Source organism: Lipotes vexillifer, unplaced genomic scaffold (genome assembly GCF_000442215.2).
Source record: "Lipotes vexillifer unplaced genomic scaffold, Lipotes_vexillifer_v1.1 scaffold917, whole genome shotgun sequence".
Taxonomy (NCBI): Eukaryota; Metazoa; Chordata; class Mammalia; order Artiodactyla; family Lipotidae; genus Lipotes; species Lipotes vexillifer.
The window spans coordinates 1524005-1544444 of record NW_006795104.1 but is presented as its reverse complement, the minus strand read 5'-3'; the positions used below and the strand labels follow the sequence as shown (position 1 = coordinate 1544444).

Sequence of the window (20440 nt, the reverse complement as noted above, 5' to 3'; positions counted from 1 at the left end):
TTCCTGTGGCTGAAAAGGGGTTTGAAAAACACTGTTCCAGCCTTCATTCTCTTGACGGTCCTTGTCAGCCAAAGCCCAGGACATTCAGAGTTTCAGCATTTTCAGGTAAGTCTAATAAAAAAGACAGTATTTCAGTGGGGAGGGAGTCGGGAAATAGAGCAAAAGCTGCCTGGATGAGCTCCAGGGGTGAGCAGTGCTGATACCCCAAGCGGGGCTGGCTAGGCTCCTGACTTCATCCATCACCACTGTTCTTCCAGTCAGCAAGTGTCTCAAGGAGGAGAAGCTAGAACTCATGGAAAAATCCTAAATTTTAACCTCTTTTGAAAGCTGAGAGCTTTATGGATGGTTTCTGAAGTCCTGTCCAGCACTGACTTTCTACAATCCTAGACTCTAATGGCATTCCACCCACAAACCTTTGGCTCTCATCTCTATATACTGAAGCCTTCTTACTATGAACATGTGTGACTCCCTGCCCAAGGTTTCTTTTCTAGTGTTGAGAGCACATTCAACCCATGCTCAGAGAGTATTAACTCTGCCCACGTAAGTGTCTCTAAGCCAAAATGAATGGGGAATTAGTAGATAAACAGCCCAACCTCCTTGCTGGTCAGTGGGAGAACTTTGAGGCCTGTTCTACAGTCTGACAGAGTTCCCCAGCAGAGCTGAGCCCAGCTGCTCTCAGTAGTGACTGCTCAATAACGCGTCCTAAATTGCTTATTTCTCCCTCCTCCACTCCCCTATTGGTATGTTCAGTAACCACATCCCAAAGAAACTACTTGCACAAAACTCTTCTCAAGGTCTGCTTCTGAGGAGACACGAACCGAAAAAAGATCCCATGACAGGCTGGATGGAAATAGCAATATCAAAAGAAAAAAAAAAAAAAAAAAAAAAAAAAAAAAAAAAAAAAAAAAAAAAAAAAGAGCCCACAGCAATTCTATGGGAAACACCCAACGTAAAATAAAGTTCAGGACTTGATCAGGCCAACAGTGGTTGGGAATCACCCTGAACAATGCACCAAATTTATAATTCACTTAAATATACTGAAAAGGACTATATTAAAAGAAATGAATATGCAGCTGCTTGCAAAACATAAAGGGTTCCAGGGGTGCTTTTAAAACCTATGATTAAATGAATAAAAGCTACTTACTTATAAAAGGCCTGGTTCTCCACCCCACACTTCCAAAGATGTTTGCAGGCAGCTGGTGTTGAAGTATGGAATGCCAACATGGCTTTTTTCTAATAAAAAAATAACAAAACAAGAAAGGGCATGTTAAACACAGTGTACGTTTTTCATGTTTTTCCTTCAAGAATTTACCTATTTGCATCCTGCCATTTACCAAACAGATCTGAAGTAACAGACGCATTACTGTGTTCTTAGAAGTGCTCCTGAAATGGTATTCCCTGCTCCCTCACCCTTTGCAGATATTACTAACCCATGCAGGCCCTGTTTCTGATAAAGAACAGCTTCACAATCCTTCTCAACACTCCAAGCATTGCCTAACTCTCAATCAGAGTTGGATGAGTTTAAAAACTTATTTGCCGTTCTTGAATATCTGGTGCTTAAACCAAAAACTAGGGTCAAGAAAATCCAGAAACTTCCAGACCTAGCTCTGAGGCTCAAAGTTTCGGTAACGGCCTCCTCCCAAATGATGAGGCCAACCAACATTTTAAGATTCCCTGTACTTACAGACTCTGTTTATAAAACTCTAACCAGCACTGGCTGATAGCTATCTTTAAGTATTATTCACTTGTTTCATCATTCTTGCAAATTACAGAGGTAGGGGGAAGTTCAATTTTCTATTTCTCAAGTTTGTCACAGTCTAATTTTTACACAGGGGTATATGGACAGCATTGCTCACTGAATTTATTCTTAAATGTGCAAAGCCGGTGTTTATTTAACTCCAAACTTCCAGTATCATCAGAGACTTTAACATCGTGGTCTTCTGGGGGCTACATGACTAAAGGTACATTTTACACTTGACTCTTTCTCCTGCACATACACACCTGCACACACACACATGCACACACAACAACAGACAGCTAGAAAAACAGTTTCTGACCTCCTTCTGGGTGCCAATCACATAAAATGTCTTCCCTTCAAACTTCAATTTGCAGACATCCGACCTAAGAAAAGAAAATCTCTTTGGGTGAGAAGGAAAAAAGTAGCAGCTAACCAAGGTACCTGGCTATCCCATTGGAATCCGCCTGACTCACAAATGCCGAGCAGACTGCAATGAAACGAGATATTATCTGATCATGGCTGTAGGTCTAATGAGCAGCGAAGAGCCCCCAAGTGAATGATACAGCAATTTTCTTCCCAAGAGAGGCTCCGAAGGCAGCTCAGAATTATTTATTCCATTGTTTTTACCGTTAAGCTGCACCTTTCCTCCAAGGAGCTCTAGGGGTTTCATGAACATTAATGACCAGAACAATGTTAATTGGTCAGCCCATTTTGAGAGATAGGAAGAATGTAGTTATTTCATATTCGGTTAATGAAACAATATGGATTCACAGTATCTGTAACCTTTCACACCCATCTCCAAGAAACACACACCACAATGCAAAATTTTCATTTCTGCTCTCCCTGTTGATAAAGGAATAATTGTATTAGATACCGAGATGCTCAAAACTGTTAAGGACAACTGGATGAACTGTAGTCAAAAGACTTGAGGCTTCATCTTAAGGAGCTGCTCAGTTAAAATCTGACTGAAATGTAGACCTAAGGTCAACTCCTTGGTGAGGAGACACGTGTAAAGAGAGGAGGGAATTCTATTTTTATTCCTTTGATCTAATTCCTAGGACAGTGAGGTGTGCCCCTGTGCTTTTCCTGGGGGAAAAGGAATTGTGAGGTCATATTAAGCTGTGGAGAGGATTTGCAAGAGTGACAAAGCTCAATGGATGTCAAAAACAAAGCAGAACAAAACTAGGTTTAACGTGGGAAGAAAATTTATTTTAGTAACATGTACATGGCTGTTACAAATATGTGCCTAAGCCGTGGCTGGAAGGGATGGGGATGACAATCAGCACCCCACCAGGAACACCAAGATGTAGAATCCAGAAACAAAAGGTCTGGTGACTGTCCATCTCAACTCTTCAGTGTAGCCAAGAAGAAACTAAAGCCCCAAATGGGAGAGATTCGCAATTAATCTGCACGTGAGACATGTCAGGTTCTAACCCAGCTACTCCAAAGTTGACTAGTACCTGAGAATCAAACACCCTTCAGCATCCTCAAGCCTTTTGTAGTCCTAGGAGAGGATGGGGAAGTCCCTGCCCGAATTGCCCATGCTCCCCAAAGTCAGTAGAAATCACTAGGGAACTTATTCTGGAATGGACTGAAGTGTGGTTAACACTGGAGCTTCTTTACAGGTACTGAAAATACAGGGAAGAAAACTGGTAACTCCACCATGTTATACATTCATAAAACATCCTTGTTCACAAATCAAATCGCTCTCACACACACTACTTTACCTGCTTCTGCCCCATCTCCTTTCTTTCCTATAAAGCAGTTGGATATAACTGATGCCCATTTTATGGATGAGTACATTGAGACACAGAGAGTTAAGTGATTTATTAGAGGCACATGAGAGTTTGAGAATGATAACTGTGGAGGAAGAGAGTAAGTGGGCACAGATGGGAACTGAAAGTATGACATGAATAAAGGCAGTGATAGAGTGGGAAGAGAAGATACTTAGATAAATTAGCATTCTTAGAAAGAGAGGGCTGATAATAAAAAGGAGCAGAAGGGGCTTCCCTGGTGGCGCAGTGCTTGAGAGTCCGCCTGCCGATGCAGGGGACACGGGTTCGTGCCCCAGTGCGGGAAGATCCCACATGCCGCGGAGCGGCTGGGCCCGTGAGCCATGGCCACTGAGCCTGCGCGTCCGGAGCCTGTGCTCCGCAAATGGGAGAGGCCACAACAGTGAGAGGCCCGCATAACCCAAAAAAAAAAAAAAAAAAAGGAGCAGAAGGTGTAGGGAGCAAAGTGGACATGAGCTGACTGATGATAATCTAGTAGAGAAGCGTTGAAAGGAAGGCAGGTGCTAAGAGGAGAGTGCCAAGAAGCGGTGGTGGGGGCACTTGATAGAGAGTGCTGAAAGAAATCCTGAAGGAATCACGAAACAGAGGTTCAGGTAAGTGCGAAAGAGCATTTCAAACCCAGGACTGAGGATGGATGCCCACTGGCCCATCAAGAACTTCAGACCCAAGGGCTCAGGACAAGAGTGAGCCCACCACTCAGTGAGACACTGGGTGACAAATCTCTCAGGGGCCATCAGGGAGGGAACCAAATCAAGCTGAAGCTGTGAACCAGACTAAGCCCTTACAATATTCCAATGCATATAAAATGTTCAGCCTTCTTCACTCTTTACTAAAGCTACTTTGTTCCTTGATTGGACATAGTGGGCACTGGCGGTCCCTCCTCCCATGTCCTTCCGGACACAACCCAGACTTTATTCTTCCTCTAGATCAACTGTTCATGCAGATGATGCTCTTCCCAGCCCCGAAAGGATGGACCTTGATTTGACCAACCTCATCATGGAATTCTTCTTCTTGGAAGGATTAGTTTAAGGGGGCGCATATGACCCTATCCTGCCCAATGAGATACACAGGAAGTCTCCTACAGAGCTTCTGAAAAAGTTACCCTTGTTTTAATATGAGACACATGGAAGGGGCTGCTTCCTTCAGGGAGTGTTGCTGTGTGAAGACGTAAGGGCCAGAGTTGCACGCATGGCCATTTTATGAGCACAAGCCTGGGGATAAAACCCACCACCCTGGGATGGCAGAGAAGAGAATGGAGGGGTCCAAATCCTTCACGGTGTTGTCAGGCAGTTAAGTTAAAGGACCATGGGGCTGCCCGACCCCTGGAACTTTTGCTGTTTGAGATAATCAGTCCTCTCATTTGTAAGCCACTGTGAGCAGACATTCCTGTTCCTTTGAGTGAAAAGCATCGTCACTGATACACTGGATTACAAAGGGGGAATCTAAAGCGAGGATTCAACAGAAGAGAATGGAAAGAAGTGAGTGGAAGAGAGGGGGTCCTGAGTTATTCAAGGGAACTTGCACATTCATCCTGCCCTGACCCAGCCCATGGTCAACCCTCTGGCCAGTGTTTCCTCACCAGCAATCCTGGACACCTTTTCTTTAAAGGCAGAGCCCCCCGAGCCCAGGACACACCCCAGGTCCCCCAAGGTCTAAGACAACTGAGACTGGGTTCCATTTTTAGATGAATAATCTCTTTATAAGAAGTTCCAGGGCAGAGGAATGGATCCTAGGCATTCTACCTGACATTTCCAAGCAAAAAGTCAAAGGCTGGGAAAGAAAAACGAGATTAATTAAAAAAACAAGATTAAACAATTTTTTCCGAAGAAGTACTCACTACTCACCATTTTATCAAATGGATTCTCTTATTTCCCTGAAATACCACAAAGCCTGCAGCAGTGAATCCCAAAAATGTTGTTGTGCCTGTTGAATCCTGAAAAAAATAAAAAGAAATAAAAACATATTTGGATTAAGTAATATAAAATAAGGGATAAATGATATGCTTATTCATCCTCACCCTGGGTTAATTTCAGGTTAATTACAATGACTGTAGAAATAAACTAAGCTTCTGAGATGGGACTTCCAACCGTGGTACGCCTAACATTTGGGCGAGGGCCAGGAATGTGTAGCTTTCCCGTCTGAGGAATGGACCTTCTGCCTCACCAGGAACCTCCTGGGAAAATACAGATTAGCCCCAAACCACTAGCCTACTTCCAAGTGCGTTCTGGTGCTGCCTGAGTTCTCAGATCTGCCCTACAATGTGGGAAAACTGTTCTTGGTTTTCATTAGCCCTGAAACCAAATCCCTGAGCTTCTAATCTAACTGGACTCAATCGCACACAGGATTTCTGGCAATGTAAATATAAAGACATGTCTGGAAATGCCTACTTTGATTCCAGCCTCCACCAGGAAAACTAAGCATTGATAAGGGAAGGCAAAGGAACAACAACAACAACAAAAACCAAGTCAGTCTCCAAGTAATAAATAAAACAGACAGAGAGGCTCAAATTTTTAGATAAAATCTAATTCACTAAATGGAATAATCTGATTTATACCATTAGCAGGAAGAGACATCTGGCAAATATTCTAAAATAACTGTGCGGGCAGAGCCAGAGAAGATGCACATGCCACTGTAAATAGGCCCCACTGGTTCTCTGCCCGGGCTGCACCCTCACAGATCCTGATGGCACTGGGCAACAGGCGTTTATGAAGCTTCCCAGGTCCTTCTAATAAGCAGCCTGAGCTACATCTCTAGCACGAGGACTTCACCAAATACTATTAGCTGGTCCCATCTGGGTAAAAAAATATTCTAGTATGACTCAAAAACATACCTTTAAGAGCCTGGCTGATATAAATGCTTAGTTTAGAATTCAGGTTAGAGTCTGAATGATGCATAGTTTAGGATATGGAAAGAACACTGTTTTCATAAAACATTTCTGGAAAACATGTGCTTGAGCCTCACTTTGGGAGCTTGTTTAAAAGGCAGATTCCCCAGCTGCACCCCCAGTGATTCTGATTCAGTGGCCCTGGGGTGGGGCTCTGGTGATTCTGACACAGGTGGTCTGGGTTTCCCACTTCAGAGAAATGCTGTCAAGTATTAATTCGAGAAAAAGGCAAAAAGAAAAACAAATACGTACTCTTAATGTGAATTTTAAATCTTTCTTTATTCCTTCCACTTACCCATTTTTAAAGACTGCATTCTTGCTGGCAATGGCCTTTGAAAATAAACCTGTTAGGATCCTCTAACTTCTCAGGAGTAAAACCATCCACTTGATGGATGAATGAATTAGCAAGCAATTAGAAGAGGCCAATAGAGAAAATCTACTACCCAAACATGTGACTGCAGCCCACTGTTGTCCCTTATGATTAGGGGTGATGGGTCAGGCTGTGGAAATATCCTAGAAGGGATCCTCCAGACCTGCATACCAATTAACACTTTTCTGGGCAAAACAATCATTATATGTCGACCTGCAGTGAGGGGCATTACCTTGCATGGGTGGGGATCCACCCCATAGGTTTCCAAAGTGTGAGCTTTCAGAAGTAAGTTAAATTCAGCAACTGGTGGGCTCTGGCCTCTAAAATCACACAAGAAAAGTTTAGGGAGTTAATGTGAAAAATAATAGAAACGTGGAGTTCTTTCATTCAATAAAATGTGCTATTCTTAACTAAATAAAGAGAGACATGCCATAAATAGTAAGACTGGTCATTATTCCTCTCCACGAGGAGCCCTTTGCTGAGAAATCTGAGCCCATGTTCCAGGGCTAACTGCTCCATTATAAACCCACACGTACTGTGAGAACTCCCGTGACCTGGACAGTTAATCAAGGTTATCAAGTTACCAATAAGCAGGCCCTCGCAAATTCAATCTTAATGTGAACTAAAACTCAGCATCTGTTCTTTCCTACTTACTTTAAAAGATTATCCAGGATAAATAGCATTTCTTTTTGCTCAGGGTAGGAAGTGGGCAAGCCTGTTACCCCATCAGCAGCCTAAACAGAGCCATCCGGGCACGAAGAGCTGTCAACCATTCCATTGGAAAGCCCTGGATTTGGAAAGGAAATCTCAGCCACTTCTAGTCCTAGCTGTGTCCTCCAGGGTGGTAAACAAGGTCTTGGCCCCAGGCAGAAAAAGGGGGCTGCAAATACAGATGGCTATGACGCCCTTTCAAGGCTAACTTCCAAACCAGGATTGTGCAGCATTTCAAAGACTCTGCTTTGACTAACAATCTCTCACATGTATCTTAGAGAATCCAAACCATTCTCCAAGGATAATATGTAACCTGAACAACCAAGAAGAGTTTGCTAACAACAGGAATGCAGTTTTATGTTCACAGTGTAAAACTATATTGCAATATTAACTGTATTTCTACCCAAGCCTCTCCTCAAAGATGGATTCCCTCCCCATCCCCTCAAGACAGCTAAGAGTCCTCATGCCTCTAATGAAAACAGTATCCCATCTTCCTTCTCTGTAAAGCCTTTCAGGATCTTCTCTTTACCCTGAATGTTCACTCTAATACGTCTAAGGAGCATCTTTATTTATTCATCAAGATCAGCACTGTGGGGACCCTTGTAATCCAATAACTCATTTCTGACCATTTCTTTGATTCTTTTCTTCCCTTCCCGGCCTCTTCCTCACCTCAACCACTCTCTCTCTCTTCTCTCCTTTGAGAGACCCTAGCAAATGGATTTTGAAACGCCTAGGTCTATCCTCCATGTCTTTTTAACCTTTGTTTCATTCTCTTAAACCTAAGGCTTTTTGTATTACATTCTGAAATATTCCTTTATTCAAACATCCAGCTCATTAATTTCTTCTCCAGCTGTGTGCGTCCTGCTTTCCATCCCGCTGATGAGTTGTTTTAAAATATCAATTAAATATTTCATTTCTAATGTAATGTCTATTTGGCTCTTGAAACAGATGCCTGTTCTTATTTTATGGAATAAACTCTTCTTACTCCTCTGAGGATATCCACTTTGTTTCTTTTAAAGTCCATCCCTGTTACTCCATTAATGCTGTTTTCTTGGTGACAGCCCTTTGGTTTGCTGAATCAGAGTGTCTTATTCAATGAACTGATGTTTCCTAAAGTGTTTGGTGATTCATGGTTGGATGCTCATCTTTGTATTTTATGTTATTTGTTTAATACAGTGGCCTCCAGAGGTTGTAGGGAAGGGCAAGACAGGCCACCTGGGAAGAGTGTGAGTTAGTAACTTGATTTCAGGCTGAAGGTTGTAGTTCCTTCTGGACATTGTCCACATAAGGTACCTCCAGCTCAAGCCTGCTGCTGCCCATGACTCAGCATAAGGGAACCAGAGGAAGAGGTCAAAGCTGCCCAACTGTTCCAGATGAAGTTGCCCAACCACCATGATGGCTGCCCTGTTATCTGTTGCCTGAAGCACCCAGAACCATTCCTATTCTATATGTCTTTGACCTGGATTCCTTCCGTCTATTTCCTATCTTCCAGAGATACCGCAGGACTTCTGATCCAAAGATGGTATTCTTTCTTGCACCTGCTTTCTAATACATTTTCTATTATCCACAGGGACTTGGAGAGGGAAGGGAAGGGAGCCACATATGGTACCTTTTTCTTTTAATAGAAGAGGTAATTTTAAAATCCATCCTTTACACAATATATTACTGAGGGATTAACTCAAACACCTTCTTTAGGAAAGTAAAGTCTTTCTAAAGCCTTTCCGAATTTCCTCTTTAGTTTTGATGTTCTGAAGTTTCACTGGGACATACATAAAGGGAGCCTCCTTATTTATTCACCCCGATCAGCACTTTATGACCCTTTCGATCTAACAAATCCTATCTTTCTTTGACCATTTCTTTGATTCTTTTTTTTTTTTTTGAAGCCGTAGTCATTATAATTGTTTCTCTTTTTGATAAAGGAACAAGAGATTCAAGAAAATCACCAAGTATTTTGATGGGGAAGGGAAAGGGGACTTCCTGCAAGTTTTTGCAATACATACAGGTATTTCTCCCTTCATAGCTCTCTCATAAGTTCCTGAAGTAAAAGCTTACCTTTCACCAGCAAATAAAGATAATTATTGAATCTGAATATCGGGGGCTTCCTGCCCCCACATACACAGTCTCTCTTTTCTCTCTCACTCACTCGTTCATACACTCCCTCACCCCCCTGGCTGGGGACAAAGCACAAAGCTGAGCTGTCCAGCATGTTGCTAAGCAGTACCCCACTCTGGTGGCCCTCAAGGCAAAACTTCAGCCTAATGACCCAGATTGAGGCCAAAGAAAAAACAGGACTAGAGCTAAAGCAGCCCAGCACCTCGCACACCACAGGCCACCAGCTCTGCTCCAGGATAATCCTGCCGCTTCACATGAAAGGCCCTCACTCTGCCTCTAGAGAGCTGGCCGGTCCCCTTTGTGGCAAACCGTCAACCTCTTTGTCGAAACAGCTACAGACTGTTTATTCTCGAAATTTGACTTTGGTTTTACAGCACACCCTTCTTTTCCATTCAGTCTGGGAACAAGTTAATTTTGAAAGGCTATAGTTTGGAAGTTCATATTGGAAAGTCAGGACTTTTTGCTTGCCTAGGTGGTCTCTTTCTGACCACTTCCCTGTCCTTTGTAAATCTGATGAGCATCTAATTGCAAACACTCAACCCCAGATGGCAGCAGGGTGCAGCGCTACACAGCTCCAGAGGACACACCATTAAACTCAGAGACCTCTGCTCATCAGGAGCTATCATCCAGGCATGAAAAGATAAGTCCCTGTCTGGGAAAAGATTTTGGCAACATGTACAATCAAAAAAGGACTCCTGGGCTTCCCTGGTGGCGCAGTGGTTGAGAGTCCGCCTGCTGATGCAGGGGACGCAGGTTCGTGTCCCGGTCCAGGAAGATCCCACGTGCCGTGGAGCGGCTGAGCCCGTGAGCCATGGCCGCTGAGCCTGCGCGTCCGGAGCCTGTGCTCCGTAGCGGGAGAGGCCACAGCAGTGAGAGGCCCGTGTACTGAAGAAAAAAAAAAAAAAAAGGACTCCTATGTAGAATAGTTTTTAAAAAACCTCCAATAAACCAATAAACAACAATAAAATAATTTTTAAAGATAACTCAGAAGGAAACATGGCAAAAGACTTGAATAGACACTTCACAAAATAAGATATCCAAATAGCCAACAACCACATGACAATGTGCTTAACCTCTCTAAGATCAGGAAACTGAAAAACTCTAAGAAGTCACTTACACATCCATCTGACAGCCAAAATTAAAAAAAAAAAATACCAAGCACTCATGAGCATGTGCAGCAAAAGCAACTCTCATATACTGTTGGTAGAAGACTAATTTAGTAGAACTATCTGGAAAACTGACGTTACCTACTGACGTTAAACATGTTTACCCTATAACACAGCAATTCCATTCATAGTTATACATGCAACAGGGATGAGTGCCTGCTGCATCAAGAAATACATAGAATTTTCACAGTAGTGCCATTTGTTACAGCAAAAGAATAGGAAACAGATCTCTACTAACAGTAGAATGGATATACAACGGAACACTATACAGCTGTGAAAATAAATGAATTCAAGCCACATGCAACAAGATGGGTGACTATTACAAAAATAAAACTGAACAAAACAGGCCAGATATAAATGAATACACATTGAATGAATTCCATTTATATGGCTTTTTTAAATGAGCAAACTAAAACTAAAGTATTTAAAGTCAGAGATGTGATTACCTTTGGTGCGGGGAAGGGAGAAGATAAATATTGGGAAGGGGCATAACAGGGGCTTCTGAGGTGTCACAAATTCTCACTTTGACCTGGGTGGTGGTTACATACATAACTCGCTTTGTAATAATTCATTGAGCTTGACATCTACGTTTTGTTGGCTTTTCTGAATTTGTGTTATGCTTCCATTTTTAAGAGTTAAAAAGGAAAAGAAAGAAAAAAGGCTGTGAAGCACTGGGAACCCTCATAAATTATTGGTGTGAATGGAGCAACCCCATCAGCAAACAAGCCACAATTTCCTAGAAAAGCTGAACTTGTGCTAACTCTATGGCACAAGCTTGTACCTGGTTTCTACCCCTAGGTTTGTACCTACACTTAGGGACTCTTTTACATACACCCCTATGAGAAGTATTCAAGAAGCCATAGTAACTTTGTAATAGCAAAAACCTAGAAACAACCCCAGTGTCAACAGGAGAATGGATACATAAAATGTGACATGCTCATATGATAGAAAATTAATTACACAGAAGCAAAAATGAAGACCTATGGCTGTTTGGATCAATGTGAAGAACCTCAAAAACATCGTGTTGGTAGAGGAGGAAAGTGAGATACACAAACAGAGTATGATCCCATTTGTATGAAAGTCAAAAGTAGGAAAAAACCAAGCATACATGACTTGTTGATGCATGGAGTACATTTATAAAAGCAAAATAAGAGAATGAATAACCTAAAATTCAGAATAGCACAGAGAAGGGAGGGAGGTAATCTGGAAGGGTCAGGTTAGGAGACTTGAGATAATCTGGTGATGTTCTAATTCAGAAGCAGAGTTAGGGGGTCATGGGTGGTTTTTCAACTACCCTTTAAATTATACATATACTGAATATACTCTTTTATATATTATACATGTACAATGATTAAAAGAGAAACAATTCCTGCCTTTTTAGTAAAAGAATTATTGGGTGAAGTATTATGCAATCTAAAAGCACCATTGAACTAAACAGAATAGTCAGGAACATAAGAGATATCCATGCAGAGCAACCTTTTACCAAACTCTCCTGTTTATATTGTGAAGCAGCATATATGTTTTTTTCACTTAATACTCATCAAGGAGGAATTCTTATGCTCATTTTATAGATGAGGATTTTGACACTCAAAGAGGAAAAGTAACTTGCTCAAGGTTACTCAAGTATTAGGTGGAGGAGTGAATGCAAACCCAAGGCAGCCTGATTCCAAAGGGCTTCTTGGGACCTGCGCTACCATCACGACCAACATGATATGGTCCAGGGCCATTTGCCTGCTCTCCTGGATGCCAGGCTGAGCATTTCCAAATGACATGGTTTCTATTGGTTTTTCTAGAAAGCATTTTTCAAATTCTAAACATTTCATATTATCAGTATTGAGGCACTCCATCCCAGATGACAGATATTTAGATCTGAATAGAGAGCAGTGATATCTTTTTTAAATCTAGATCAGAGATCCCCAGACTAGAGTCTGCGGGCTAAATCCAGATCACCACCTGGTTTTGTACAGCCCTGGAGCTAGAAATGTTTTTTCCATTTTTAAATGGCTTGAAACAATCAAAGAATAATATTTCATGCCCTGTGAAAATTACATGACATTCAAATTTCAGTCTCCATAAATAAAGTTTTATTGGAACAAAGACACACCCATTTGTTTGGGTACCATCTGTGGACACTGTCATGCTACCACGGCAAAAATGAGGTTGTGACAGAGACCATATGTTGTGCAAAGCCTAAGATATTTACTAAATGGCCTAGGATAGGAAAAGTTTGCTGAACCCTGATTTAGGAACTGAACACAGGACTAGAAAACAACTGAAGCTGTGTCTGTTTGATTCCATACAATGGAGATTAAAAATAGTACATATCTCCAAGATTTGGTGTAAAGAATAAGCAGTTAACAGATGTAAAGCCATTAGACTAGTGCCTGGCACAGAGCATGCTCTCTCCTCGCCCTCAGAATAGCATTTGTTCCCTTCCTAGCCCTGCACGTGACTGAAATCAGAAATATGACTTCGACTGGAAGTGTCAGGAAGCGTGCCAAGATATTTACAGTAGAGCAAAGTCCTCTCTTCAAAATAAAAGTCCTCGAATTGGTACCATTTGCGTTGGGTTTGACTCAGATCTCCAATGCCTAAGCATTTCAAAGACTTAATCTAAAAATTCATACACAGAGAAAAGCTACAAATGTTCAGAGAAGGAAAAGGTTCAAAACCAATGGAGAAAAGGTAGAGACCCTGATAGCACTAAGATACTCCTGAGTCCCCCTGACTCACTGAGGAGGAAATCATTTAATAGTCAGGTTTTCAGGAAGACATTAAGATCAATTAAATAGAAATTTGCTTTCTTTTCAAATCTCCCACTGGACATTTGTTTCTGGCCAAAACTCTGTTTGGTAATGGAAAATAATGATTTTCTATCCTTTAAATCTGGCACCAGGAATTGTTCTGCTAAGATTAATAGTGTCTCTAATGAGTCATTTAGAGATAAAGACCAGTGTTTAGTTGAATTCTTTTTCAAAAACTAACAATTCTCTAAAGATATACTTTTCTAATAAACTAGGTGAGGTCAAGTAATTAGGTACTTATCTATGTATCTCCCTTCTGCCTGTCTTGAAAACTTTTTTTGCCAAGAGAAACACTCTCTCTCTTATTGATCCTCCTTTAGCATACCATTACATAGAGTACAAAAACGTACAGCATCCCAAGGATGAATGCAAATTATTAGTGGACGTTAATTGTGGAGTGAGGTGTGGGTCTTGACAGCAATGACCTGGGCTGCTTGGAACACAGCTGGACAGGGAAGGGGGTGGGTTTGGCTCCTCCTGAACCATTTGGGTCTGTGAGCTCCAGAATTAAACTCTTGGGTGAAAGACCAATAGAATGGTCTGCTACCACAAAGCAGAATTCTCAGTTTGAGTTAGGTTAGATTTTGCTGCAACTTGGTTGCAACTTTAGAGTTTGTTTACCACTGGCTCCAAAGCTTGAAAGTGCGCTCAGAACTTGCCTTTCAGCAGGGCTTGGGATCTTAGCATCCACGAGACTCTGGAGAGTTCTCCATGCTTTATGGCTTGGCTGCCAACTTGCTGAGCTGCAGGAAATCTCCTCTGCTCTCCAGTCCCACCCACGGCTCTCTGCACCTCAGATGACCATTTTCCTTCCTGTGGTCAGGTCCCCCGCCCTTGGCAAGGGACGTCCTGCCCTGGCTGAAGGTCTGCAGTGCCTCTGAGGGGTTTCACTCAGCTCTCCTGCCCTGTCTGACGTTGGCATACTGCCCCTCTTCACTCAGTGAAGGCCTGGGGTCCAATGGTGGTGGGCAAGTGCAACTCACTCTGTAGCTGGAGTCTTTGGGGTCCCAATCAGTCAGGTCAGCCCACTCGTGGTCACTAAATGCTTGTTAAAGGTTTGGCTCATTCCCCTTGCCCCCCACCTCTGGCATATTCCTCCTCCTCCCACCACCACCAGAGGTAAAAGCAACAGCAGGTCTCTGCTGTCCCAGGAAGGGCATTCTGGATTTTAGTACCTTTAGGTTTCTTTGCATCCTCAGCTCTCAGATGGGTTTAAAAAATATGATGCAAAAAAAAAAAAAAAAAAAAAAAAAAGACTTTGTAGTTTATCTAGCTTGTTGGTGCTGTCTTGGTGTTAGGGGGAGATCCCTCTCTCGTGCTTTCCACATCCTCACTGGAAGTGAGAGTCCCTAGTCTGTCACTTCTAATTCTTTACTTAGGGACATTATCTCTCCTAAGCTCCTTGGGGAACATTAGGGACTGCATCTGTGCAAAGCCTTAGAGAGAACACTACAAATTTGGGTGACTGCCATGATATGGGGGGGACATATGGTGATGCTCTGGGACAGGGGCAAGACACATAGAAGAACCGCCACTTAGAAAGACATCAGAGTGCTTTACAGGAACACTTAGGTTTCAGGTCAAGTTCTATTGCTTCACAACTGTGTAGCCTTGAATAAGTTAAGTTCTCAGGCCTCCGATGCCTTATTGGTAAAAGAAGGTGGTTTCAAACAATCCAATGGAGGACTGAGGTGAATGGACTGAGCAGGGATGGTGGCGACTCAGAGAACAAATGATTCTTTTAAAGAGTGCTACTGCTGTCATGTAGGTGACTGGCATGTTACCAAATCCCCCAGTTGCAAGTAAGCTAGAACTTTATGGGAGCTGATTCCATTTTCCAAAACTATTATTTGGCCAAAGAACCTACATCTGGGTGAGAGTGTAGTCCAAGGACTGTTATTTTTTTAATTAATTAATTAATTTTTATTTATTTATTTTTGGCAGCGTTGGGTCTTCACTGCTGCACGCAGGCTTTCTCTAGTTGTGGTGAGCAGGGGCTACTGTTTGTTGCGGTGCGCGGGCCTCTCACTGCGGTGGCTTCTCTTGTTGTGGAGCACAGGCTCTAGGTGTGCAGGCTTAGTAATTGTGGCTCATGGGCTCAGTAGTTGTGGCTCGCGGGCTCAGTTGCTCTGTGGCATGTGGGATCTTCCGGACCAGGGTCGAACCTGTGTCCCCTGCACTGGCAGGCGGATTCTTAACCTCTGCACCAACAGGGAAGTCCTAGAAAGCTAGACATTTTTGAAACTATAAATCCTTGCCAGGAAGCCATGGCACATGATTTACAGAGATTGTGAGCTTTGAGAAATAAAAAGAGATGCTGACTCTTTAAAATACACTCAGTGTCATTATTACTTCCAGCACCAACCGCACTGCATTACATCATTATGGGGGGTGGCTAATCCGATAATTTTTCTGCTCTTTAAGGGCAAGGAATATACTTCATCAGACCGCTTCACCACCAATTGAGCTTTCTGAATATTTAAAAGCCGATGACCTGTTACTGGAGCTAATCCAAAGGTCTTTGCTTCTAATGAGAAACCTGATGGACTAGCTGAGTAGAAACTCCAGCAAAACCTCCAGAGAAACCTATCACGGTTCCTGATAGTGAAATCAATCTTATTCTTGATCTTCAACCCCCTCCGAGGACCCCCCAGGACTAATGGTATGGGTATATTCCCTCTTAACCCAGATGGTCATGATTAAAGCTGTGGAAAACAGAAACCAAAAGAGTCAAAAATAACAACTGTGACGTCCCCTGGGGGTTGTTGCAATGGCTTCCTCCAGCCACCAGAGGGCTCTAGAAGGAGGAATAACCTATTTCTAAGCAGTCCCATTGCTAGGATCTCATCGCTGCATACCAAACTCAAATAAAATCTATAAATTATGAGATTATTTCTTATACATAGTTTTAAAAACAAATATGGATCTTTCGTCTTAAAATTATCTGTGGAGTCAGGATAGTGAAGCAGAAATTGATTCTAGACCTGCTCTACTAGATGTTTAAAACAAAGGTCAGCAAACTAGAACCCATGAATCAAATCCAGTCCACCATCTGTTTTGTCAATAAAGTTTTAGTGAATCACAGCCCACTCATTTATGTATTGTCTATGTCACCCTACAAAAGCAGAGCTGAGTGGCTGCAATAGAGACCATACAGCCCAGAAAGCCAAACAAATTTATTAACTACACGTGATCTAGAAGAATTATTCATCCTCAGTGAGTTTTAGCATAGACATGTATTCAAAAATGTGAATCATACTGAAACATATCTACATTCTCCAGTTCACAGGTTATTAAGGGGCCCAAAGATGCCTTTATAAAATCTTTCTAAATAAAATTCTATTAGCTATATACCTATTGGAATGGCCAGAATCCAGAACACTGAAAACACCAAATGCTGGTAAAGATGTGGAACAACGGGGACTCTCATTTATTGCTGGTGGGAATGCCAAAATGGTACAGCCAATTTGGAAGACAGTTTGGCAGTTTCTTACAAAATTGAATATACTCTTACCATACAATCCAGCAATGATGCTCCTTGATATTTACCCAAAGGAGATGAAAATTTATGTCCACACAAAAGCCTGTCCATGGATGATTATACCCATTCTATTCATAATTGCCAAGACTTGAAAGCAATCATATGTCCTTTGGTAGGTGAATGGATAAATAAACTGTGGTACATACAATGGAATATATTATTCAGCAATACGAAGAAATGAGCTATCAATAAAAGACGAGCAGGAGTCTTAAATGCATATTGCTTAGGGAAAAAAGCTAATTTGAAAAGGCTACATACTGTATGGTCCCAACTATATGACATTCTGGAAAAGGCAAAACTATGGAGACAGTTAACAGATCAGCAATTGCCAGAGGTTAGGGAGGAGGGAGGGATGAATAAGGCAGAGCACAGAAGGTGTTTAGGGCAGTGAAAGTATTCTGTATGATACTATGGTGGTGGCTATACGTCATTATACTATTGCCTAAAGCCACAGAATATACAACATCAAGAGCGAACCCTAAGGTATCAATGTAGGTTCATCAATTACAATAAATGTTCCACTTTGGTGGGGGATGGACGATGATATGGGGAAGGCTGCACATGTGTTGGGGCAGAGACTATAGGGGAAATCTGTATACCTTCCACTCAATTCTGGTGTGAACCTAAAACTCTTCTAAGAAATAAAATCTATTAAAACAAAAACTCTTATTAGTCAATGCGATTGTGAAGGCCATTAAGAGCTGTTTCCAGTCTGCACCTTCTGGACACCTGATAGAACTGCACTTCCTTGCTGTTGGGTGGGACCATGTGGCTAGTTCTGGCCACAGTGGTAAAGCAGAAGCGATACGTATCACTTCCGAGCTGAAGCAGGACCTTTCACAGCTCTCCTTTTCCTGGCAAACTCAATTTTGTGACTGACTCGAGTGACAATGACTAGCACAGCCCCCAGCTGACTTCTGGTGAGTATACAGCAGAGCAAGAAGTAAATAAATAAATGAACAAACAAACAAACCTTTCTTGTGAGCTTTTGGAGTTGTTTCCTCAGGAAAATCTAGTTACCTTGACTGGTAGAGAGATGATCAGTAACTATGATATTATATTTGCAAAACTCTGTCTTCTCCCCCCCGTCAGTCAATGATGTGGCACATCTGAAGAAGCAAAGCTGACCTAGCCACGAACTTCAATCTTCACTCACAAATCTCCTCAACATTTAAAGGAGTCTAAGCACTTAGTCCATGCAAACTCTTACTAAAACCTTGGCCTTATATTTTCAAGCACCTCAAAATTCCAGAGTCTCTCTCTCTCTCTCTCTCTCTCTCTCTCTCTCTCTCTTCCCCCTAAAGAACTCCCTTATTAATGCCTGTCTATCAATCCATCTTGGGTTCACCTTCAAGCACTGTGTAGCCTCCTAAGGAGGAAAGTTCTTCCGCCCTGATTCATTTTCTCCCAAGAATCACAGCTTTAGTACCTTCCACAGAGAGCACAGAAGAAGGATTCTAATCAAGTACAAAGGCTGGAGAAGACAGTGAACCCACAGAGCTCATCCTGTTTATCAGGCAAATCATGGTCATTTCTGCTAATGTCTGAGTGGCTCTATTGGCATCTCTTTTGTTTTCCTCCTTGACTGGGTCAGAAACCGGGTAGGGAGCAAGAGGTTATTTGGGCGGGAGAGCGGGGAGCGGGCTCAAACCCCAACAAAGGCCAACTGGAAACCATTCAGGAAGTTTCCATAACAACAGATCATTGATCACACATTATCCCTTCGCTGTGTGGGAGGGTCACGAGTGTCTGATAACCTTGGAGAGTAAGATGGTAACACCTTGGTGCAGCCTCATATGGGTCTCCTCCATCTATGACTCCTTCCTGGAACTGTCAGGTTTGCAGAGCAATCCAACCAGAGGTCCAAATCCCACACAAGGAGATTGATACTTTCATGACCTGTGTGCAAAGGGCTCGCTGATCCCCCAGGGCAACCTCAGTCTCTGTAGCAGGTTTCCAACCGATTCTATTGATAGAAAGCCCCTTCTCTTCTGCATTGTCAGCTTGCCTGCCCTTCTTATCGTTCCATCCAAACCTGAACTCTCTCTCTGCTGCATTGATGCATAAGGAAACACATGACTACTTAAGGAGAAAAAGGAGCAAAAACACATAGGAAAATACCCTCTGAATGTCTCTTTTCAATATCACAGGATATCTGGCTGTTTCATCCTCCAGACATATAACTTTGACTTCTTCACAAGGGCTTTTTCTGGGTGTTACAAATGTGTTGGGCCACAGGAAAGCAGCTTTGGCCAAGCCATGGAGTTTACTTCCAAGGTCTACAAACCATAGCTGACTGTTGACCCTGTCTATTCTCTAGATGCATGAAGACTACTTTCAGGGTTGTCAACAGATTCAGATGCTGGCACAAGGTCCAATCTACAGCTTTCTTATTATAAAAAGCAATCTGGAATCTTCTTGGCTCCACTCATTTGCTCATGAAATCCAGTGGGTCACCAAGTCTTCCTGCAACGTCTCTCGAAATCCTCTTCTTTCAGTTTTCTCTACTCCAATTCTTGTTCATGTCCCCAGCATGTCTTGCCTGGATGACAGCTCTAACTGATCCTCCTGCCAGTCTCCACCCTCTGGGCCATCGCCATCATGATCACTGGGGAACATCAATGTGACTACCAGGTTGCCTTATGGCTGCTCAGCACAGGGGATAAGAGCACGGGTATGAGTGTCAGGTAAGAGCAAGGTTCAAGTCCTGACTCTGCTACTAACAGTGCAAGTCCTTCAGCCACTCCAGGCTGTGCTTTCTTCACCTCAGGCAGGGAACAACAATAGCACCAACCTCGTAGAGTTTGGCAGGACTGAGTGGGGCTATGCATGTAAGGCTCTTAGCACAGTGCTTGGCATCCAGTAAGAGCTCAATAAACGTTTATTATCGGGCTTCTCTGGTGGTGCAGTGGTTAAGAATCCACCTGCTGATGCAGGGGACATGGGTTAAAGCCCTGGTCCGGGAAGATCCCACATGCCGCGGAGCAACTAAGCCTGTGAGCCACAACTACTGAGCCTGTGCTCTAGAGCCCGCGAGCTGCAACTACTGAAGCCCGTGTGCCACAACTACTGAGGCCTGCGCACCTAGAGCCTGAGCTCCACAACAAGAGAAGTCGCCGCAATGAGAAGCCCGTGCACCGCAACAAAGAGTAGCCCCCGCTCGCCACAACTAGAGAAAGCCGGCGCACAGAAACAAAGACCCAATGCAGCCAAAAATTAAATAAATGAATAAATGAATAAATTTATATATATATAAAATGTTTATTATCATATGTTCTGAGCATTTGAGACCCTGCAAATTCTGGTCACAGCAGACCGTTC

The 20440-nt window shown here is 42.7% G+C and overlaps 1 protein-coding gene across 2 annotated transcripts in view; it reads right to left on the bottom strand.

The window, feature by feature from the left end:
• FRMD3 (FERM domain containing 3) overlaps nucleotides 1–20440 on the bottom strand; it is a 319910-nt gene that overhangs the window by 76796 nt on the left and 222674 nt on the right. For both annotated transcript variants that reach the window (XM_007467447.1, XM_007467446.1), the window contains exons 7-10: nucleotides 7018–7105; nucleotides 5376–5464; nucleotides 2058–2121; nucleotides 1145–1233 (exon numbers count right to left, since the gene is read on the bottom strand). In XM_007467447.1, the coding sequence (XP_007467509.1) occupies nucleotides 1145–1233; nucleotides 2058–2121; nucleotides 5376–5464; nucleotides 7018–7105 (330 nt within the window). The remainder of the gene's footprint in view (nucleotides 1–1144; nucleotides 1234–2057; nucleotides 2122–5375; nucleotides 5465–7017; nucleotides 7106–20440) is intronic.